Genomic DNA, 23,820 nt, shown 5'->3' with positions numbered 1-23,820 from the left:
AATCTTTTACTTATTCCTTAGTAGAAGGAACTTAATTTTTTTTAAAAAAAGAATACTCTTTGATCCTTTGAAGTATGGTAGTTACTTTGGAGGAGGAATATAATATTCTTTTGTAAGTAATATAAGTTCCATAAGGAAGCAGGTTCACAAACTATAGATAAACATCTTGTCATAAACAGTGCTAACAAACAAGTAAATGTTCACTTGTGTTCATTCTTTTACAAGAAGTTCCAGGAGAAGAGCCGCTAAAAATTAGATAGGAGAAGTAATTTATGAAAAAAAATGTGCAAGAAATGGACACTTTTATCCAAGTGCTAATTAAAGCACTCAAGCCAATGAGACTAGTTTGGGCTTATTTGGCAATAAAGGAGAGACTTGAAGGTTGGTAAAGCGGGTCAGAGCACAGAATGAACAGCTCGGAATCTGGACTTAGAAGGGTCTTTTCTTCAGGAATGTGTCTTTTGGCTGCCTCTGTAGGGCCCAGTTATGTTCATCATTTCTAGAAGTTAGACTATAACATCCATTTTAGATGTCACAGACTTAAAAATTGTGATAGGAAGTCAGTTTCTGTGACTTGTGAAAACCGCAATGTCCCTTGAAAGTTTATTCTTTTCTCTCCTATCCTGTGTTCTTCCTCTTTTCCCTCTCCACCTCTTACTTCTTCCCTTCCCATCCCATGCCTATGTCCACACAGTGTCTTTCTGTTTATCCACCCACACACCCATCCAGCATCTATCCTTCCATCTATCAATCCATCAATGTATGTCTGTCTCTATCTATGTATTTAAATATCTATAATTCATCTATCAATTCATTTAATTTTTGTGCCACTTTAGGTAAACGAACCACATCTTGCTCTATTTTACCTTTGTACATTTGCAGACAATTTCTACTTGTATTCCATTTAACTGTGAGCCAACTCATTCTGGGTTGCAACAGGGCTTTCCCCAGAGCCCCTTTCTCTAAGTTTCTGTTCTTGGACTGTGTAGCTCACCTTCCTTTGGCTCAAAGTCTGTCATTCTCAAACACTAAAGTGACTTTGTTTATTTCCCTACTTGTTTTTCCTAAACAGTGAATCTCAAAGAGTTGGAGCTATTTTGTGCATAGATTAACATCTTGCATATGGCAGACATCCATAAATATCTGTTGAATGGTTATAAGGATGCTGAATGTTGTTATGGATGGTTATGTACCCCTTACATATTACCTTCTCTCAATGTTTCCGAATCTGCTTCAAGAAGGGTGAAAGTTTTCTCCATGTTCCCTCATCCTCTTGAAGGAAGACTGAAGAAAGCAATGTCCCTCCCTATCCTAGCCATGATACTCCTTATCTTCCATGGGCGAAGGGCAGGCTTAGGGTTGACTAATTAAATTCTCTTCTTACAGGAACATCTGAGAGTGAGGCTCTAGATGTAGATGAAGGAAGAGGTCCTAAGTACACATATTCCCATGTGTTCTTGCCAGGGTTTTCCATTGTGTATTGCTCTCTTAGTTCTTGATAAGTTAATTCTCATGTGCTTCTCCTGGTTTGTAATATATTGAAATCCATAGTGGAGGTAAAAACTACACCTGCTTTCCTAGTTTTCCCTGAGTTAAAGAATCTATATCTAGTGCAGAAGGTCCTTCTGTTTATGTGTTGCTTTCATTGGTTAACGAATAAAGAAACTGCCTTGGCTTTTTGATAGGGCAGAACTTAGGTAGGCAGGGAAAACAGAACTGAATGCTGGGAGAAAGAAAGCAGAGTCAAGAGAGATGCAGCCAGAGGTAGACATGCTGAAACTTTTCGGTAGGCCACAACCTCATGGTGATGTACAGATTGATATAAATGGGTTACATAAAGATGTAGGAGCTAGCCAATAAAAAGATAGAGCTAATGGGCCAAGCAGTGTTTTAATTAATACAGTTTCTGTGTGGTTATTTTGGGGCTAAGCTAGCTGGGCAGCTGGGACAAACAAGCAGGCCCTCCTCCTACATATATCTGACTAGAATTACTGATGTCCTGCTAGCTCAAAAAAAAATGCTTCAGAAAGAGCAATATGTGAAATGTATGGAATACAATGACAAATTTTTCAGGCACATTACACTGGTCACTGCAGTGTGGTATTGATCAGTACAAAATAGTACTGATTTCACAGGCAAGGAGCACACACGTAGAATTCAGTTTTCTGGAACTTCTGTCTCATGGCAGAATTTGATTTGAATTTCTGGACACGAGTAAGAGTATTGTAAGAGTGCTTCAAGCTAAAGAAGAACTAGATATGCTTAACAAATTCTTATAATTACAAATATCTACAAGAATATCTGTGAGCCAGGTGACACTATCCTAAGGTCTTACCATGCAATATCCTATTTATCCTCTAATCAAAGCTATGATGCAGACATTATTATATTCAATTATAGAGAAGAAATCTGAGGCTAAAAATGGTAAATTTTGCATAGTAACTCAATACCTGATACCAAAATCCAAATCATGCTGATACTTATTTATATGCAACTAGACTAAAAATGTTCAATATAATAACCCTGGTCACATTAAAATTGAATAAAATTTACAACCCACATTAGCTACAGAATATAGCCTCTATGAATTGTAGGTCCAGCTCCTGAATTTATCCAGGCATTATTAAAAGGGGTAGCAGAAACCGCCCCCCCCCACTACCCTGCTCAATGACTTCATCACTGACTGCCCCCTGAGACTGGGAAACACTATCATAGCATGCTGATACTAGGTCCTCTGAAGCCCTCTCTAGGACTTGATGTTAACTCTGTTCTTCATCTATGGAGAGAAGCACCTGTACTGAGTGGTCCCCAATGGCTTTTCCATTTTCAAGGTACATAGTTTTTGTAAGAGAGTTGCATCCAAGAAGAGCGATAACAGTAATGGAGAAAAGAGAAGATTAGAAATCAAAGGAAACTACCTGCATCTCAACTATTTTTGATCATTTCAAATCCTTGGAATGTGCAGGTTAGAGGGAAATGAAGGAGGAGTTTGGGGTTTTTCACATATGTGAAAAATGCCTCGTTAGAAATCATTTCCTGACCTTATTCTAGGTCTGAGCTCCAGCATTCTGCAGATCCACCTCAAACATTTATTTCATTCAAAGTGTTAACTTATGTCCTACACTGATGCAGTTCCTGTTCTTCAGAAGCAGTGAGAAAGAACTATGTGTCTTCTACACTGAGCTTCTCTGGATATGCCTCTGTCCACACTGGAATGAAAGAAACAACAGTAAACAACTAGGTTAAAACATGCTCCTTGTTTGTGTTGTGTCAAGGCTGGTTGCCAGGCATTCTTGGTAGTTTGCTAGTTGGCCACTGGTGGGCAGTATGGAAGCAATATAGCCCAGGTTATTTGCAGTTTTGATAGCCTTCCCACTGACTCAAACAAGAAATGGTTCATATGCTTTTGAGGTGGTGGCAGGCCTTTAAAACCAGCACATGGGAGGCAGAGGCAGTGAGTGAGTTCCAGTACAGGGCTACAAAGAGAACCCCTGTCTCAAAAAACAAACAAATGAAAAACTATCTTTTGAAACAAAAATAGTGTAATAGAATTACAACACAGAATTTATAATCCAATGAAGTCGTAACAATATGAAGCCAAATGAAACATTAAAATATTTATAAAATTGTGAAAGAAATATATACACAGTCATATGACACTTCAAGCATCTTTCTGTCATGGACTCATCCGAAAGGTAAGTAGGACTGTATACATCAGCTATAAAAAAACTGACTCTGATGGTTGGTATTGATAGCTTGGCTGGAATTACCTAGAAAACACACTTCTGGTTGTATCTATGAGGATGTTTCTAGAAAGGATTAACTGAGAAGGGAAGACGCACCCTGAATGTGGGCACCACCATTCTATAGCTTGGGGACTTGGACTGAATGAAAAGGGGAGAGAGCTGAAACCAGCATCAGCTCTCTACAAATGCAATGTGACCAAGAACCTCACACTCCTCACACACCATGGTAGGCTGCATTCCTTCAAACTATCAACAAAAGCAAACCCTTCTTTAAATTGCCTTTGTCAGATTTTGTCACAGCAACAAGAAAAGCTACTAGCACACATTCCCATATTCCCACAACAGCTGGCTTTATCATAGTAGATAAGGCTCCCATCCCCAATTCTTTTCTCTTTTAACCCCAGCTGCCTCCCACTCTTCTTTGATACATCCCACCTTTGGATCTAAGGAATGAAAAAGCAACCCTTTGAATCTGATAATAGTTACTGTACTAGCCCTGTCTTGCTTACTACTCATTTTGTGTACCTTCTTTTAGGAGCATGACCAACTCTGACATCTTCACACACCCTGCTTTGGAAACTGAGGCTGTAGCAGACTGAAACCCAGCATGTTCTAAACTCTCCTTGAAGCATCTCTCCTCTCTCTGACCAAGAAATATATGGACAGAAGTTCCAGTGTTACATAGTTGCCGTTACTGAAATTACTAACATACTTTGAAAAAGAATTTTAAATAAAGGAAAAGCAATGCTCATCCTCCCTACCATGTGCCTCCCCTTAGATAACAGACCACAAAGTTGCATGTTTTTATTTTCAATCAAATTCTTGACTTCTGACATCAATTTGTAAATATATTAAAACTCTTTTGATTGAGGGTAAGCACAATTTGAAATTTACGATCTCTCAAGAACTCCGCTCAGGAACTACTAGCTTAGAAGTAACACCTTTTTTTTTTTTTTTTTGAGACAGGGATTCTCTGTGTTGCTTTGGAACCTGTTCTGGAACTATTCTTGTAGACCAGTCTGGCCTTGAACTCACAGCCTGCCTCTGCCTCCCAAGTGCTGGGATTAAAGGTGTGTGCCACCACCGCCCAGCAGAAATAACACCTTTAACAATAATTATTATAACAATTTGTCTTAGGAAGAAAGTTGACTGTTAAAAATATTTTAAAGGAAATATAATCACCATCATCATCCATTTAAGCTAAAGACTATATTTAAATAAGTACTATTTGGGGATGTTCTCCAAAATAACTACTTATAAAATATTCTCATAATTTTGTGTACTGTTCACTAACTGTTAACTTGATTGAAAGAACAAAAATGAAATTATTTTTAAAAGGCATTTTTATAAGTCTCATCTTCAAAGAATTTACAACTTTCTATATGCTTAAGAATATAAAAATACAGAGCTGGATGTGTTCATATACACCTGTAATCTCAGTGCTTGAGATGTAGGAAGGAGGAGCATAAATTTGAGTCTAGTCTCAGCTATATATTGGAGGAGAAAATGTGGATCTCAGGAAAGAAAAAAGCAAATGCTCACTTCCTGCTGACAGCCACAAGCCTCTGGTTTCACACTAAGAGCTTGAGAAAAACAAGTAACACCTTTTGTTAGCCAGACACTTTAATCCTTTGAATGATTCTCATCCTTTTGTTTCTCCCCTTAGTCTTCACTGTAAAGATCTTAACTGCTCCAAAATTCAAAACAATATCATAAATAACAACTGCAAAAACAACAAAAAATCCCAAACCTCTCTGCAATGGATAAATTTAGCATTGTTTGTGTGGAGAAGCCATCTGTAAAGAATAACTGAAGCCTTCACTCTTAGCCTGGAGCACAGAGGGTGGTAATTACACTTTCTTGACTTCTGAAGCTCACAGCAAATTGTTTCTCTCAGTTTTGCTGATTGTTAGGTAAATAGAGAAAATTGATGCTCTTCCCTCATATCTTAGGGCCTCTGCTTAAAGTTGTAAAGCTCTGGGTTCAAATTATATAAGCAACCCTTAGCTGAATCCACAAGGAATCTGTATTATTTCTAGACTTTAGGCTCATGATTCATAATTCCTCTGGTTACACCTAAGATTCAAAGCTGGTATGGCAAAATTTGGGTCTGAAGGTCAGGTACAAAATACAAGCTGAGGCTACGGGCTTTAAAATGAGACTACCCTCGTAGGCCAGACTCTTTACTGTACTCTTGTATTTGTTATTTATTCTATGGTTATTCCAAACTGCTTGAGTCTAAAGGTTCTCTTTCACCTCTACCTCCAATTTACCCAAAATTCTGCTGACTCTAGGTCCTATATGCCAAAGTGATGCTTCCCCACTGTCTAGCCAAAGTGGCCTAATCTCACTCTGAACTGACTGCTGCTGATCTACTTTACCTGAATGCTCACCAAAGCCATGAAATAAGCTTTGTACAGACCTGTCCATGTGCTTCCACTATGGATAACTCTGAAGGAGCAGTGCTGACATGGTGCATTGTTATCCAGCCTTGACTCTCTCTCCATGGCCTTTCCAAATAGCCACAGGTCTACATTGTTTTGCTAGTGTAGTCTTGCCACCCAAAGAATGACTTCCCTCTCTCATTTACTAACATATGATCCAGTTCAAATCCCTTCTTATAAAAAGATTCGTTCCCACTCCCTACCCCCAGGCCACAGAGTATTTACCTGATCATACAAGTCTATGGAACTAATTCATAGAGCTTAGTTATATATTTTCTAACTGATCACACTCTCATCTTTTCTTCTCAAGGCAAGACAAAGATCTATTTTAAGTACACTTAGAGCCTAAATTTTTGCCTTGTATAGGAGAAAAACTGTATAAGGCATTCTTCTTGATTGATGTTATTTCTGTTCAGATAGTCAAGCTTAAAAATCTCCCAATTCTTGGGATTATTTTATAGTGAATTTTTGTGGCTAAAAAAGAGTTTGCCACAACTGGAGGTGAGTGGAAATGAGGCCAGTTATCACTATCTCATTGATACATTCTCATTTGGCTTTCTAAAACCAATAGGCTTTAAAAGGCCCTATCGATCTAAAATAAATATCCAAACATGCATGCATCTTAGGCCCTCTATGATTTAACTTCTTTTTTAAAAAACCATTTCTACTCCCAAGTTACATACAAAACTAAGTGATATACAAAACTCAACCCAGGTCATAAACCAGTAGAAACATCCGGCTCCCCTGTGGACCAGGTATGGACTGAATTTATACGATCAAGATTGTCTTGCTGGATGATTGGATAGTGCTTGTAAAAACGCTTGACAATATGTTTTTGAAAGACCACCGAGAGATAATTCCGGAACTTCTCTCCAACAAAGGCATAGATGACAGGGTTGATGCAGCAGTGTGTCATTCCAAGAGTCTCTGTCACCTGCATGGCCTGGTCTAGTCTATTAGAACTACTGCAATTATTCAGTCCAAAGAATTCCTGGAAGGTGTGCAGAAGAAGGACAATGTTGTAGGGAGTCCAGAAAATAAAGTAGATAATCATGATGGCAAAGATGAGCCTCACAGCCTTGTGCCTCTTCTCATTTCTACAGTGAAAGAGGGTGTGGAGGATTCCCGAGTAGCAGATGACCATGACCAGTAGGGGCAGGACCAGACTCAAGATGACCATCTTTAATGTTTGGAAACTCTTCCAGAAATGATATCGGCTGTGTGGAAAATGAGGACTACATGTATGATGAATACCTTCTTTTTGAGATTTGGTGAAGATTATTTCTGGGAGTGAAGTAAACACAGCCACCACCCAAGTGACTCCACTTGTCATCACCCCAAAGGTGACTGTCCTGGCTTTCAGAGCAAACACAGCATGGACAATGGCCAAGTATCGATCAATTGTCAGGAGGATAATGAAGAAGATTCCACCAAAATAACCAACGTGATAGAGTCCTGTGAGTAATTTACACATTATATTCCCAAAGACCCACTCATTTGCAGCATAGTGAGCCCAGAATGGGAGAGTGAGCAGGAAGAGCAGGTCAGAGATGGCCAGGTTGAACAGGTAGATGTCAGTCATGCTCTTTAGCTTTTTGAAGTTTAGCAGGATGAGGAAGACCAACATGTTCCCCACAAAACCAAAGATGAATACCAGAGAGTAGAGTGGGGGCAGGAGCTGGGCTGCAACTTGTTTCACATTTGTTTTTTGGCAGAGTGTTGACCCACCATAATCATCATAGAGATAGGTCGGACTTGATACTTGCAAATCCATTCTGCAAGAATCTGGGAACACACAAAAGACAATGCTTAATAAAGTTAAAAGCTGTTATTGGTCTACCACAATTACAAATGGTTTTATAACTTAGTAGGTCTTTGAGGCATAGATTTCTACATTTAATTTTCCCCTTGAGCTAAAATTCATGAAAGATGCATTTCATCAAATAAAATATTGCTTTATCTATCAGTGTGGGGTGAATTAATCTGTGAAACTGAGCCAGGCACTGTGCACAGGTTTAAGACCTCTTTTGAAGATTCTGTTTCTAGGCATTTGCCCACAAATAATAGGTGCCGCATAAATGCCAGCAAGAATGAACACTGAGTTCTAATCACTATTCAAAGTGTCTTACCTACTCATTCATTAAGTAATTAAGGTAACTCTTTGAGGCAGGTAATTTCGTTCACATTTTTCTAGATAAAATGGCCCCGAGTACAGAGAGAATGAATAAGTCAACACAAAACCACACCACACTGATTTTGAATTCAGGGATCATGAACCCTTAACTGACATGTTGCCTGTTGCTTCTTGGTAATTAACACACTTTTAGTAACATGTTGCCTCTCTGTAGTCAGGATAAAATGGGCTGATGTCCAAGTGCTCCAACAGTATCATATATTCTTTCATTAGTTATTAAAGTGGGCTATCTTCATCTCTTCTATGAAGTTATTTTCTGCTTCCTAAGTTGCTGCCACCAAAAGTTCTCATATAAGCAGATAAATGGTCAGGTATAAAATGTTTCATCCATCTTTATGCATGAATATCTTAAGGCTAAATAGTCTTGTGTTCAGCCTCTATAACCAACTGACTTGTCCTGTCTAAGTTCTACTGATTTACTTGACAATTTTCCCTACTTGATCCTCAAACCTCTAAAGCTCTTCATACCTCCCACTTAGACAGTTGAGAGAAACACTCAGAAAAATCTCACCTTCAAGTGCTGAGCCAGAACAAAAATCCTCTTAAGTAACTTAGATATTTGTAATTTGATATGAACTTAGACAATTTTTAGTTTCCCCCTCTTTTCTGGGAGACAGGTAGGGCAGGGGAAGAAAGAGAGTACAAGAGACTTAGAGCTTCTGACACACTCATACTCCAGATGACCCACAGAGAGGTTTCATCTCTTCTCAGATGAAGATATTGATTATCAAACCAGTTTTCAGCCAGTATCATTGCTGTAGAAGCTATTTTAAGAGGTAAAAACTCTGCTTTTTTAAAAAAAAAAAAAACCAAACTATTGTCTCTTTTAAATACTTCATTCACAATTATGTTTTATATACTGGATAACATCACATACAGAAACATATCCTAAATTCTTACCCTTTCTGTGTCTTAAAGATTATATTTTCAGATAATTCAGTGAGCACCTGGTGCTGACAGATGTCCGCTCAGGATTTCCTGTTGAAGTTTTTACTCATCATATAGAGGCTGAGCTAAACTAACCTCCCAAGGGTTAAGAGGTGACTTACCAGACTTTCTTGTCAGGGGGACGGATGTCTCAGCTCCTCTGGCTATGAGTGTTGTACAAATCAAACATATAGACAGTATAAAGTAAGAAACAAGATTTCTTTCAAGGGGGTGGAGTCTTATGAGAACGGGTATTACGTAGTGTCTCAGGGTGGAGGGGTGTTGGATCAGTTCTTCTTTTTTCATTAAAGTTGCATTTAAAGCAGAAAATAGAAGGCAGCTCTGGTCTGAAATTTTAGAGTAGTTTCCCTCCTCACATTATTTTACTTATGTTCTCTGCTCAACCAACTCCACTCCACAGCCTATTAGAAATTAGAAATAAGTTTTAAAGATAGAAGAATACTTGTATCCATTGCTCAAAGCCCACATTTGAATAAAGAGAATCACTGTTTAAGAGACAAATAATGTACACAATACCTCAGTGTCTCACTGGTAAAGCCAAAAGGGCAAGAAGATGTGCTCTCCTCACAGTTGCTCTTTGTTAAAGTAAGCTCCAGTCAGTCGGATTAAAATTAAAATCAGATAGAAGGTTCATTACAGAACAGAAGTTTGTCCCTCCTTTTACCCACCCTCCACTCGCCTTCCTACATTTAACGTCCAGTATGACTCTTCTGTGTAAACTAACACAACTGGCAAAAAAGGGTTTACATTTTCCTGGGAACCAAACATATTTTTTGGTTCTCTCCTATATCTGGTAACTGGTGAGACACATAATCACACGTTTTAAGTAGAAATTTGTGAGTACTTACTCTACGTCAGATTTGAAGGTAACAAAGTGCCTCACTCCAAGAACATAATTTATCTGGAGACATGGAGTGTTTTCATGCGGCAGTGAAAAAAAGTGCATGATAAAATTCAGACAGTATGATAATGCTATATGTGGCCATATCAGGTCTCCTAGGTGGTGGATGAATTTTTTAAAAACATCAAGGAATGACAGCAGAGATAAAAACACAGCAAAGAGCTACCAATGAGACACAAGGGCCCCTCAGCTGTAGAAACAGCAGCTTTGACTTATGACCTATAGGAAGGTAAGAAAACTTCAAACAGCAAAATCACTTGCTCCTAAATCAGCAAGAGGCAGCCCAGCCCATGGACCCTAGCAAGGCTTCTGCAGCTAGACTGTCATACTTGACTCCCATCAACTGCCTTACATGCATGTTAAGCTGGATAACAGCAGTCATGCCACGAGCTGTTGTAACAGGCTGTTGCCTTCAGTGACTCCATTTTGCTTTGTTCTTATTCCTCATTTCCAAGATTATCTAACTAAGTTCCTGGAAATGCTGATTCTACACTTAAACCTTAATCTTGCCTAACATAAATATTCCCACTTCCCCCATAGACTTGGAACACGGGAGTGTTCTTCTCTCTAGGTGACTGGCATCCTCAATAAATTCCACTTTACTTTTTCCAATTATTGTCTCCTGGGGACTAATTTTCTATGTGGTAAGTGTCCAGATCTGAGTTTGGTAGCAATAAGAGGCACTAACAACAAATATATGGACAAACTACACACAAAGTAAACAAAAATCTCTTAGTTACTCAGTAGTCTTTTCAAAATAAACACAATTTAAAATCTACATTTCTTTATCATTCTCTGAGGTAGACCTCTCCAGGGCTGCTAGACAAATTTTATAATTCTGTTTGTGAATACTATTGATTCATATTGTTAGGGCTTAGGTTGTGCTGAGATAGTTTTATAAGGTAGTGGAAGATATGAGAACTATAGCTCATCTCCAGAGGGCAGTGTGGAGAAGCTATGCGGCTCAAAAGTCACTCAGACAGTGTGGTCTTGGCAAGCTACTTTACCTCTGAAATTCCATTGTCTCTCCTGTTAGTGATGTGCTAGAAGACGTGGGAAAGAATGAATGTTATCAGAGACCATGCAGTTTAAAAAGTATGCCTTGGAACACAGGCAGGGCCAAGATCTCAGTTTGCAACAAGAAGCCCAGCTGAGCAAGGTTTTACCATTTATTGAATGCCAGGTCCAGAGATGCATTCCAGTCAAGTCCCAGGTAGAAGTTTGTCTCAAGGACGCACAAGGAAACGAGGACCTATGGACTCATAGAGAAGTCTTTACTCACAAGTAAACTTTGTTTTGGGCATTACAACAATACTGAGCTACAACTTGGATTTTGGTCTCTTCTTCACTTAATGCTTTGCCCATCCCAGTTTGCATTACTTTGTTCTCATATAAGTTGTACTTAGACTACCACACAGAAACGATCTTATGATTAGATTGTCCTTCTAGACTCAATGTCCATGTGGAGTATCTCAGGCCAGCTCTTATTCTGGGACACCAGTAAGTCTTTAAGCAACTCCTCCATCACTAGTCATTGTAACAGTTTCCCTATCCTGGCTTTGCTCTCATTGCCCACAACATCCCTGAACCAATATTTAGGGCATCCTCAACAAATAGGGAGATACTGGTCTTTCCTTTTGAGTTTGAGGGACCACTTACATGAACACAAGAATGCAGCAACTTCATCTCAAATCCTTCTAATGAATCTTTTAAGAAAACAAATATCTATTACTCAGGAGATTGCTCAGTGGATAATGTGCTTGCTGTGATATATGAGGACTCGTGCTTAGATCCCCAGCACCCAGATTTTTAAAAAAAAGTCAGATGCAGCGTGCTGCCTTTAATTCCAGTCCTGAGGGACAGAGACAGGAGGATCCTAGAGGATCAACAGCCAGCCAGTCTAGCCAATTAGTGAATTTCTGGTTCAGTAAAAGATCCTGTCTCAAAAATTAAGGTTAAGGGTGATTGAGGAAGACACCTGATGTTGAGCTCTGGCCTCCATATGCCTACACACAGGTGTGCAACCCCCCCAATATAAGCATATATCACATATAGACAAATATCTAATTATACAATCAATATGTGCTTATCATATTAAGTGGAGAAAAACAAAATAAGAAAAACAGCTATATTCTCATAATTCAAAAACTAACCCCTTTTAACACATTTCAATCCTAACCTGAACACTTTTAAATTGTTCTCACACATATACTATTCTAGCTTCTGGGTCCTCTTGTAATTTTTTCCTTAATATGGCAACACAGTCATTTCCTTGTGCTATTATTATTATTATTGTTTATTATTATTATTATTATTATTATTATTATTATTATTATTATTACTGGGCATAGTAGAATACTCCTTTAATCTTAGCACTTGAGAGGCAGAGACAGGTGGACTTCTTTGAGTATGAGTTTAGTCTGATCTGGGAATAGAGTCCCAGATCAGCTAGAACTAAATAGTGAGACCTTGTCTCAAAAAAGTTTTTTTTTATTATGAGTATATTTCTTTAACTGCAGTTTTAATTGAGGTCTTATATATTAGTTGTATAGCTTTGCCAGTTTTGATTTACATAGTTATAAAACTCCATCAAGATCTGGTAATAAGCGATATATTTTCCCTATGGCCCAGGAAGGTGTCTTTGGGTCATCCTGACCTTATTTATATAGATCAGATAGTTTTTAACTTCATAAAAAAGAAATCCCAGATGCTGCCTTCCTCTGGCCTGGTGTCTTTGCTCCACATCACAGCATTAGATATGATTTACAGAGGAGATAGGATCTCTTCTGTAAGTTACCAACAGGAACAATGTTATACTAATTGTCGTTGTCAATGTTCTTTTGTCCTGTCAAGGAGGAAGTCTACCTTTATCAGGGTAACCAGAGACTCCTTCCAGTTTTACAGAAATAAGAAGCCTCAGGTCACCACTTCTCAATGTCACACATTTCGCCTCTGTGCCCCAGCAATGATGCTTGGGTCCAATGACTCCCAGACTCTTTACTTCCTGCCTCACACTCCTGTCATGAAAACTGGAACTGGGAGACATTATTCTATTTTTCCCATTTTTGTCTTTGTCCTCTAGACATTCGTAATGAAATCTCATAACCCCATCCCCAGCCTAACCATTTTGTAAACTCCATGAAAAATATCAAATCATGTAATTCTCAGAGGCTGTCTGCTATATACTTTCATTAGATATGTCTGGGACATGACATAAACCACTTAGCTCAATTTGGAATTCTGCCCTATGTATTTGGAATCTTTATTTTAGAACAGTGCTAAGACGTGGATCTAAGGCAATCTTGGGAATGATAACAGAATCTAAGTACCAATCAAGGCTTATAGCACACCACGGTCATCTCTAGAGGGTCAGATCACATCTGCAGCTCTAGGCATAACAGGATATTATATAAGGCTATTCTGATCACTCTGGAACTGACGAATATACAATCTAAGGCTGAGGCTAAGAAGTGTTAAGCGCTTTACCATTATAGAGGAAACCACTGACACTTGGGGTTAGACACCTTTCCCGGGCTTACTAAGAAGTGACAGAACCTTCCTTGTGTTGTCTCATCAACTCTTTCTAATGTCTGTAGAAGCATTAGTGGGAGGGCAAGATTAATTCATGCTCTTCCTCTCAGAGCCAGGTGGGACTCCAAGAGAGTCACATTAGAAATGGGGGTTTACAAGAGGAAGGGCAGCCAGTCAGCTGCAAAGGGGACTAAGGGGTGGAATTTGAGGTGTGTGTGTGTGTGTGTGTGTGTGTGTGTGTGAAGGGGTAGAGACAGGTATGTATGAGGAAACAAAGATATCTCAATACTTCATGTTCACTAGGTTGCATGGCTACCAAACAAGGTGGCCAGGCTACAGTTGTATTACGGAGCCTACTATCAGAGACAGATAACATCATCACCCAAGAAATGGTGAGTTGGAAAAAGCCCAGTTTGAAGGAGATTTTGTGTATCTAATAGGTAGTCATGGGTGTCCTTACTAGCTCTGGGTCCTCTGAAGGAAGAACACAATAGTGTTCATCTTTCTGGGCATCTTTGCTAATACAGAAGGGCCTGTGGTAGGAACCAGCTCTGTAAAGAAATGTGCATCCTTCTGGCCATATCTGCTTTCCTTGTGGCTACCCTATCCCTGGAAAGGATATGCCCTGGAGGTCATCTTGAGGCAGACCACAAACAGGGCTGAGGGTGGGGCTGGAGTTGGGACAGAAAAGGCAGAGCTCATACCTGCTTTAAGCATAGCCTTTCAGAATCTAATTGACTCTGAGGACCAATTGAACTTTATTCAAGAGAAAGAAAATAATTTCATATTGCAAATACATTATATTAGGAGGTTTAAAAGTTGCTGTCAATGAGCTAAAACTTTACTCAGTTACCCGATATTTGCTTATGAATTGCTGAGCTGATGTGGCACAAACTTTATGCTGGGAATAGCAAGGATACAACTCTTGATTTATATATTCCCAATACATACATACATACATACAAGCATACATACATACATACATACATACACACACACACACACACACACCCCACACACCACACACACACATTCACCACACACCACAACACACCAAAACCTTCTCAAAGTTACAGATATTATGTGTGGTGGTTTGAATAAGAATAGGCTCATATATTTGAATGCTTGATCACCAAGGAGTGGCATTATTTGAAAGAATTAGGAGGTGTGACCTTGTTGGAGTAGGTGTGGCCTTGTTGGAGGAGGGGTGTCACTAAGGGTGGGCTTTGAGGTTTCAATGGCACAAGCCAGGCTCAGTATCCCTCTCTTTCTGCTGCCTGTGGATCCAGATGCAGAATTACTTCAGCACTATACCTGTATGCCACCATGTTCCCCACCATGATGACAATGGACTAAACCTCTGAAACTGTAAGCAAACCCCAGTTAAATGCTTTCTTTTTTAAGAATTGCCATGGTCATAGTGTTTCTTCACAGCAATAGAACAGTAACTAAGACAATATGCCTATTATCTTAACAAATTCTTTATCTTAGTGTCTATATATTAACAAATTCTAGCCAGTATTGATCACTTTCTAAACCTATGACTGTTCTTTTCCCACCCCATTCCTGTGTTCCCTTGCAGAAACACTCATAGCCCAGACTCCTTTCACCCCATGATGAGTTTCTGTAGAGGTACCTGGGTAGTCAGCCTTGCTGGCTAACCTCATTTGAGGTAATTTCACTTATCAGAGAAGTTTAAATAATGGGTAAAAGCAAAAGGAAAGGTTTACTAGAGTCCTTTCAGGCAGTTGCAGAGTCCTCTGCACATATTCAGCCTCCCTAGCTGCTTTGACAGCACAGACGAAAGGCCATTTAGGAACAGTCTCAAGCCCACTATTCCACCAAAACTGTCCAAACACCTATCCCTTGGTATGGTAGCCTTCTTTCTCCCTCATTCTCCCTTTCCTCCGACTTTGCACTCAAAAGTTCTCATCAGATGACTTCAGAGCTCATTTCTGGAAACACTTAACAGACAACCCCTACAAGGCAGTTTCTTCTGTGGCTACAAAATCCTACTCTATGTATTCATACCGTGCTGCATGACCACCACTGAGTTAGTCCCTGCCCTCTGGATTCTCAAAAGAGTCCTATATATGCCTTTTCCCCTGTGTTCACATGATCATATATGAGCCCTCTGTAACTCATGCCACTCTCCAGGGCTCTTGTCTGCAAGGTCTAAAGGATGTAAGGACATGACAATGGACATTCGTTTTCACCTTACCCATCCAATCTGTGGACACTCAGGCTGCTTTTCACACTGCACATCACGGTAAAAAAAATTATAAAAAATCTCTCCCATCTGTATTAGTCAGCGTTGTCTTTAACAAATAACCCCCCTATCCAGTGGCTTATCATAGTGGACATGGACTTCTTGCTCCTTTTCTTCATGGCTGTGGCCCTGGCTTCATTTTTTTTAATCTTCTCATTCACTGAGATGTATGGCTTTAGTTTGCTAAAAAAAAAAAAAGGCTCACACCAGCCATGCTGAGGCTATAACTGGAAAAGACAGAGGTCCTCTGTGTTTGTCTTCTAGTGGAATAACTGCAGGATTGTGTATAGCCTGGAAGGCAGGCTGTAAGTCATTCCCCTCTATCAGGTACCAGGTATATGGAAGTGCAGAGTAGTACAGAGGAAGATATGTGTAGTTGTGAACAAAACAGTCAACCACACTGGTGTAACAAAACATATGCTTGTTTCTTTTTAATATTTCTAGCGATATAGACAGAACATTTTTTATTTCCCAAATCATAGGATTTTAAAAATATTTACATATCATCATCACTAAAATGAAACTCTTAGGATATCTGAAGGTGATACTCTTATCCTCCACTTCTTCCAGAAACTTTTTTTATCATGTGATAACAAAGCCAAACCACAAAGACTTCCAGTTTGTTTCTTTCTTTGCTTCTTCTGTCAGATGAGAAAAACAATATGGGATAGGGAAAAGAATTTTTGGTTCATTCAGGGGAGATATTTTTCATATGAGAAGGAGTTTGTCTAACTCTTCTCCTTTGTATATTAAATTGTTAAAGCTTTGATTAGAAGCTGACTTGACTTGGGGTTCCTACGCACCCAAAGGACAATCTATTATCATTAGCACATCCACGAAGAACAACACAAAGGAGTTTTGGGGAAAACAAGCCTGAGAGAACAAGGCCTCTGTGTAGCATATGCTGGGTTCCCGGTGGCTTAGACTCTATATAACCATAACTGGGTATATTGAGATCACAGACTCAAGGCCCTGCCAATCCAGAGCTGTTGTCAGCTCTTATACTCAGAGCCAGAATTTTCTCTGTAACTAATGCAATACATTCAAGGCTAGCAAGTTAAGAATAGACGTATTTTGCCACATTTAAAAGTTAAAAGTTTTCAGTCTTTATTTCATTTTTTCTAATTTTGATTTTTTAAAATCTTTGAATTATGTTTGTTTACAGAAATAAGGCAATAGAAGATAGGCTGTGACATGCTTCTCACTCCATCTATAATCTTTTTTATATAGGCTTGTCCTGCCCGGTAATTAAGATATGTTTCTAGGCTTCTGTTCCATCCCTTTCTTTAACCACAAAACATACCCAGTGCTTTTTCTCTCTTGGGAGTATCCAGGAGCTCACACTTGGCTGTTTCAAATATACTTTTCTCTGGCCCACTGATATTTGAAGTATGGAAGTTAGAAAATAAAGACCATGGGGAAAGAAGGCAGGTGCAAAGGTTGTGGGACAGCAGGAAGAGCAATGAAATAACACCAATTTACACCCACACAGCAGCCTTTCCTCAGCACTGAGGTATCCATTTTGGCTCTGATTCTATGTGGTTCTAAACATATCCCCACTGCTAACCCACATATCCCCTGCCTTTTTGCTGCAGCCCTCTGTGTCTGATGGAGGGATTGGCTTTTCTCCACACTCTTGGTCACTCACTACCTCCAGTCTTTGCTCTTCCTGGAAATATCAAAACAAGTGGCTAACCAGTGATGAAGCATATTTTATAAGCAATAATTTTGTAAATATTATGTAAAGAGTTGTGGCTTGAGAAACATGTAAGCAATGGAGTGTGATAGTGAAAAGATTTTCCATGTTGTCATAGTAAAAATAACAAAGTAAAAATGTGCAATGCAGTTATGTATAAAAGGATCAGGGGGCTCAAATAAAGTTCCCAACGAGATTTTCCTCAACCTGATAACACCTTCGTAATTAAATACAGGTGGGAGATGGAACAGAACATTTCTTTCCAAATGAAAAGGGCTCCTGCTCCCTTTCATCTTCATCCAGAATCAACAATGCTTGTCTCATCCCCCTTCTCACTCAGTCCTGAAATCCTCACACCCTTCTTCATATTCATTCCAAGCTCATCTTGTTAGAAACAGGGGGAAGCAAAATGAAGACTGGCAAAATAGTATTACCACAGAAAATAATGCTCTTCCCAGAGGCAGAGAAGAATTCACTGGAAAGCTGAAGATTCTACCAACATTTATTCTAGAATGTTTCCTGAGCATGTATTATATGTACAAGAAGTGATGTAGTTCTATCTTGGCATAATCCTAAGGTTCCTGGACACCTATTCTTCAGTGTATCTTTGAGCAGTGGTTCTCAACCTTGTTATGCTGTGACTCTTTAATACAGTTCCTCATGTTGTGGTGATCCCAAACCATAATTTTTTTTGCTGCTTCATAACTGTAATTTTGTTAGTTATAAATTGTAATGTAAATATCTGTATTTTCTGATGGTCTTAGGCAACCCCTCTGAAAGGGCCTTCCAGGCCCCAAGGGGTTGAGAACCAAAGGTGTGAGATTTACTGGCTTTGAAGCTTGTTACCATATACAAACTGTTCCTTGTACCCTGATTAGAAAAATAAAATAAAAAAATAAAAAAAGCAAACCGCCCCTTGCTTTACAACCCAACTGAGACTTCTTGTTCCCCAGTGGAAGGGGTGTATGTTGAGCTCACTCGATCTGCTGTCTCTCTGTAGAAAACTGGGCACTGTTTGCAGAGAAATTTAGCAATGTGCTTTCTGAAGAATATGGAGAGATACCTTCGGAACTTCTCCCCAACAAAGGCATAGATGACAGGGTTGATGCAGCAGTGTGTCATTCCAAGAGTCTCTGTCACCTGCATGGCCTGGTCTATGTGATTGGAAATCATACAGGTACTCAGTCCCAAGTATTCCTGGAAGGTGTTCAGGAACAGAACAATGTTGTAGGGAGTCCAGAACATAAAGTAGACAATCATGATGGCAAAGATGAGCCTCACAGCCTTGTGCCTCTTCTTCTCATTTCTACAACGAAACAGGGTGTGGAGGATTCCTGAGTAGCAGATGACCATGACAAGTAGGGGCAGGACCAGACTCAAGATATTCCTCATTATTGCATGGAAATTCTTCCATATTAATGGAAAATAAGGACCACAGGTGTTATGCTCATATTCTTTTTTGAATTTAGTAAATATTATTCCTGGGAGAGAGGCTAGCATAGCCACCACCCAAGTGACTCCACTTGTCATCACCCCAAAGGTGACTGTCCTGGCTTTCAGAGCAAACACAGCATGGACAATGGCCAAGTATCGATCAATTGTCAGGAGGATAATGAAGAAGATTCCACCAAAATAACCAACGTGATAGAGTCCTGTGAGTAATTTACACATTATATTCCCAAAGACCCACTCATTTGCAGCATAATGAGCCCAGAATGGGAGAGTGAGCAGGAAGAGCAGGTCAGAGATGGCCAGATTGAACAGGTAGATGTCAGTCATGCTCTTCAGCTTCTTGCAGCTTATCAGAATGATAATGACCAACAAGTTCCCCACAAAACCAAAGATGAATACCAGAAAGTAGAGTGGGGGCAGGATCTTGGCACCCATCTGCTTCACGTTGTATTTATGACATGGCTCACCATTATCATAGTCATAAGGTGTGGTGACATCTTCATCAAGTCCTTGGATACTTCTTGCAAACAGAGAATGAGATGTTGATAGTATGCTTTGGATGATCTGAGGTAACATATCACTGTCTTCCATTTCCCTTGTTTCTGGGGACAGAGAACAGAATGATTACCTGTAACACAAATGTCAAATTCCCTAATCCAGATAGGCTTGCCCTACTCAAAAAGCATCCCAGTCTTTAGTTTCTCCATTATAGTCCTCTCCTTGATACCATGTGCATATCACTTTCCTATTATTCCTCTAGTAGACACACCTTGTCAACTCTGCAACCATTTGCTTAATACCCTTGGTAATCCCTAGTGAGCATGTTACTCATTGTAAGGCTACAAATGATGAATGTCTGCATTCACTACCTCCTCTGCATGTGGCAAACAGGAGTATGACCCATCACTGAGTGAAAAGATGCAATTAGAGTCTGCTAGGAGGTTTCTATGGAGGTTCTTACCCAATAAAAGAGACACAAAAGAAACACTGTTGACTTTAACTTGTCTAGCATAAGCATGGTGCTTAGGTCTATAAACAAAAGACCTAGATATTTACAGAAACCTTAAAGGGGGCTCACTTTCTGAATTCTTATTTGAGAAAAAAAAAATAACCCATTGTAAATTGCATCATCTATTCCTTGCAGCAGAAGCATTCTAACAACCCTCTCAACTCCTGCCTCCACATCCTCCCACACTTCTTTTGACAAGGTGCAATGGCAGCCCAATGTTCAAATGCTTTATATAATTCTCATTGAGCATTAATTTCTCTATTCAAAACCCCTTTGAAGGCTGGAGATGACTTAGCACTCACTGCTCTTGTAGGGAACTCAAGTTGGTTTCCTGCACCCTCAACAGGGAGCTGTTAAAAACCTGTGATTCCAGTTCTAGGAGATCTATCACATTCTGACATCCATGGGTACCTCTACATACTTAATTCACATAAACTGAAGTACACTCACATGCTTACGCTAAATAAATAGACAGATAAATCTTAAAAAGAAAAGAAATACTTCTTTTTAAGCTTCTAGGATGATATTCCTACCTGACTACTCATTAACATTTTTTGTGACATCTCATTGCCTACTCCATAAAAGCTCTCAGGGCACTATACTTGGCTTTTGTTCCCTTTTTACCATTTGTCTCTTTATTCTTGCTTGAAAATTCTTTAATTCAGATTGGCTAAATTAAGTCAGCTAATCTCAGGATTTTGATTCTCCTTCATGCTAAAGTTTTCCAAGGCTCTGTGTTTAAGTTCCACCTTCTCCAAAACTTCAGTTTAATTTTTCACTATCTATGGTATCTCTTCATGAATTTGTTCACACATTTGTTTAGCATCTGCTATGACTTATACATGAAGGGACACACACATACACTGCTATACATGTTTGGAGGTCAGAGGACATTCTATACTTTCCCTCCTGTAAGAACTGCAGGGATTTGAATTCAGGTTATTAGGTTTGTACAGCAAGTACTTTGACACAAGAACTATCTAGCTGACCAAATTGTGAGGTTTTTATCTTAGTTATTATCATTTATTACATTGTGTAAGAAGCAAACTCTGGTATTACTCCAAATCATTCCTCCTAAGAAAATTAAGAGTTGTCCTTCAGAACCAAATAGATTGGATTCAAATCTAATAGATGATTCAGCAGGTAAGAGCGCCTACTCATCTTGCAGATGATTTGAGTTCAGTCCCTAGCACCCGTGACAGATCCAATGCACTCCTCTGGTCATGGCAGGTTGTTGAATTCATATGGCATTCATGAACACAGACAGACAGACAGACAGACACACACACACACAAAATTAATCTCAAAAATCAAAAAATCCTGCCTCTAAGATAAAAGCTATATAATTTAAAGTCAAGTATCTGTTTTCCTGTATAGAAACTAAGCGGATGTGAAGTCCACCAGAGATGAGGACTTAGCACAGCTTGTGCTACAGATAAATTATCCATGTTAGTATTATAGCATATGAATTCTATCCTACATACTTGTCAAATCCATCCTCTCTGCCCTCTATAAACTGTTGGTTTCTTGTATCATCCACCACTCACTTCATATTGACCTTTGCTTCACTTGTATATAGGTTATCACTCTCATTCTCTCTGCTCTAACAATTAACATTGCATATGCACTCCTCAGCCTGAAACCCCAGTAGCCACATGGCTTGGATGTGGTGGGACTTCATGTGGTTGATCTGCTCACTAGGAAAACTTGGTCTCAGTTTCACCTTCAGTCATTTGTCCCATTCCCAGTCCTGTGAACAGCTACAATCAACTTCTCTCAGTTTCCTCCAAGCTCACCATTTCCTTCATGCCTTGGTGAGTCACTATATGTGTGTCCCTAAAATGGCTTCTATTCATCCTACCTCCTACTCAAATGCCCCTTCTCTTGTGAAGCCTAATTTGCACCTACTGACAAATCACTCTAGTCTTGTGAAATCTAGGTAAGCGCTTATGCTGTCTTTTGCATACTGTGCATTCTTCTGAGGTGAAGGAGTGGCAATGTTTTTAATCTTCAACTCTTATAATTTCATCTGGCTAAAAGAGTTACCAGTAAATGCTCACTGAATGAGTGCACAAAAGTCTATAATAGTTATAAAATTATAAGATGTAACACCATTAAATCTTGATTGTTAAGAATACATTTTCCTCATATTGATAATTTTGTTTTTACCTACCTATATAGCACAGCATTTTCCCATACCTTCGGTCATTGCCACATTTTACAAGCTTGCATTTCACATCACTGAGCCATATCAGTCTAGTCTAAATGAGATCACTGATGAAAGTCAGGGAAAAAATGTGCATGCCTGAATAATCACAGTGCAGTAAGTCCTGGTCTGCTCCTGAAGCTCCAGCTGTTATGGAAAATTCTAGGCAATTCATACAACCCCATGACACGTAGCCAGCATCTAGTTCCTACCTTATCAAACAACTAACAAAGTAACTGAAAGGTACTCCTGTTTATCACTTTGGGCATCAAAACGTAGCACCCAGGGCTGTAGGGAAGCTGCCTCTCAGGAGAGAGAGAGGGAGAGAGAGAGAGAGAGAGAGAAATATATATATAGAGAAATTTACTTTTCAGCATGTGTGACCCTCATGAGAAGAGATAAAAGGCATATTTAAAAGTTTAAAAGGAATATTTTGGTTCTGAACTTGGACTATTCCATATATGGACTAGAGGTGAAAGATTTCATGATAGAAAGTTCTAGAAATTGCAACCCTCTGCATGCTAAGAGGGACAGAGTAAGCCCATGGGTGCCTAGAAGATGACAGGGCAGAGTGCTTTTCCTCCCTGTGTCCCTGCTGTCTCATCCAGCAACACCCTCATTTCCTCACTGCCACCAGGGTCATTCGAACATTTCTTAACATATATTACACCCTCTCTTCTACCTGAACCTTGGTCATTGTCTCCACATGCACAGGCTGCACAGCCTCTCAGGCTTCTCTCTGGCACCCAGCACCTCAAGCTTGGAGGTGCTTGAGCTTAACATTCATAAAGTCATGGAAAAATCACAACTCACCAGAGATGACTTCTTGGTAGCACTGCTATCTCAGGCTTCTCAGCAACGAAAACCTCAGATCTAGAGGTAGAAACTTGGTGTGCAGAAGTAGGAAATAAAGTTTCCTGCAGAGAGAGAAGGCGGAGATAGAAGGGCAAGTGATGGTGAAGATTTGAAGAAGAAAACATCAAAGATTCACAGTTCTTCTTTTCCAGCCAGGAGCATTGTATACTGGGCTGAGGTCTCCACAGGATTAATTTTGAAATCTTGCTTATGCAATTTTGAGTGTGAGGTCAGCCACTCCCTGTCCCCCTGCTTCAGTGTATTTCAACTCTAGGCTTCTTTGTCTCATACACCTTTCATAACTTTTTCACTCTTTGTTCTCCTCTCTCTGTAAATTAGCATGACCCAATAGCAATAAGACCTTTTACTCCCAGAGAATAAATGTTAATGAGGCCATTGATCATAATGGAAGGAATGCAATGAGATTTCACTGAGACTTCTGTGTTGCTTTCAAAGTATTTTGAATTAGAATCTGGTTACAAATATTACTTAAATGAATCTTTTTAATAAAGGAGATTGCTTATTAATCTTTTGTGTTATGGATCTTCTTAGCAAGAGGATTGCTAATT

The 23,820-nt window shown here is 39.4% G+C and overlaps 2 protein-coding genes across 2 annotated transcripts; both read right to left on the bottom strand.

Moving 5' to 3' along the window:
• Positions 1-5,071: 5,071 nt before the first annotated feature.
• LOC119809618 (C-C chemokine receptor type 5-like) lies at positions 5,072-9,493 on the bottom strand. Its single transcript, XM_038322559.1, has 2 exons — positions 9,434-9,493; positions 5,072-7,975 (listed from the first exon to the last, which is right to left on the bottom strand). Exon 2 carries the CDS (start codon positions 7,962-7,964, stop codon positions 6,906-6,908), a length of 1,059 nt encoding a protein of 352 aa, XP_038178487.1. The 5' UTR covers positions 7,965-7,975; positions 9,434-9,493; the 3' UTR covers positions 5,072-6,905.
• Positions 9,494-16,439: 6,946 nt separating this feature from the next.
• On the bottom strand, positions 16,440-23,294 carry Ccr2 (C-C motif chemokine receptor 2). The gene is made up of 2 exons (XM_038322943.1): positions 23,210-23,294; positions 16,440-19,783 (listed from the first exon to the last, which is right to left on the bottom strand). Exon 2 carries the CDS (start codon positions 19,770-19,772, stop codon positions 18,651-18,653), a length of 1,122 nt encoding a protein of 373 aa, XP_038178871.1. The 5' UTR covers positions 19,773-19,783; positions 23,210-23,294; the 3' UTR covers positions 16,440-18,650.
• Between the last annotated feature and the right edge of the window lie 526 nt (positions 23,295-23,820).

This window comes from Arvicola amphibius, chromosome 3 (genome assembly GCF_903992535.2).
Source record: "Arvicola amphibius chromosome 3, mArvAmp1.2, whole genome shotgun sequence".
NCBI lineage: Eukaryota > Metazoa > Chordata > Mammalia > Rodentia > Cricetidae > Arvicola > Arvicola amphibius.
This window is presented reverse-complemented; position numbering and strand designations above follow the sequence as displayed.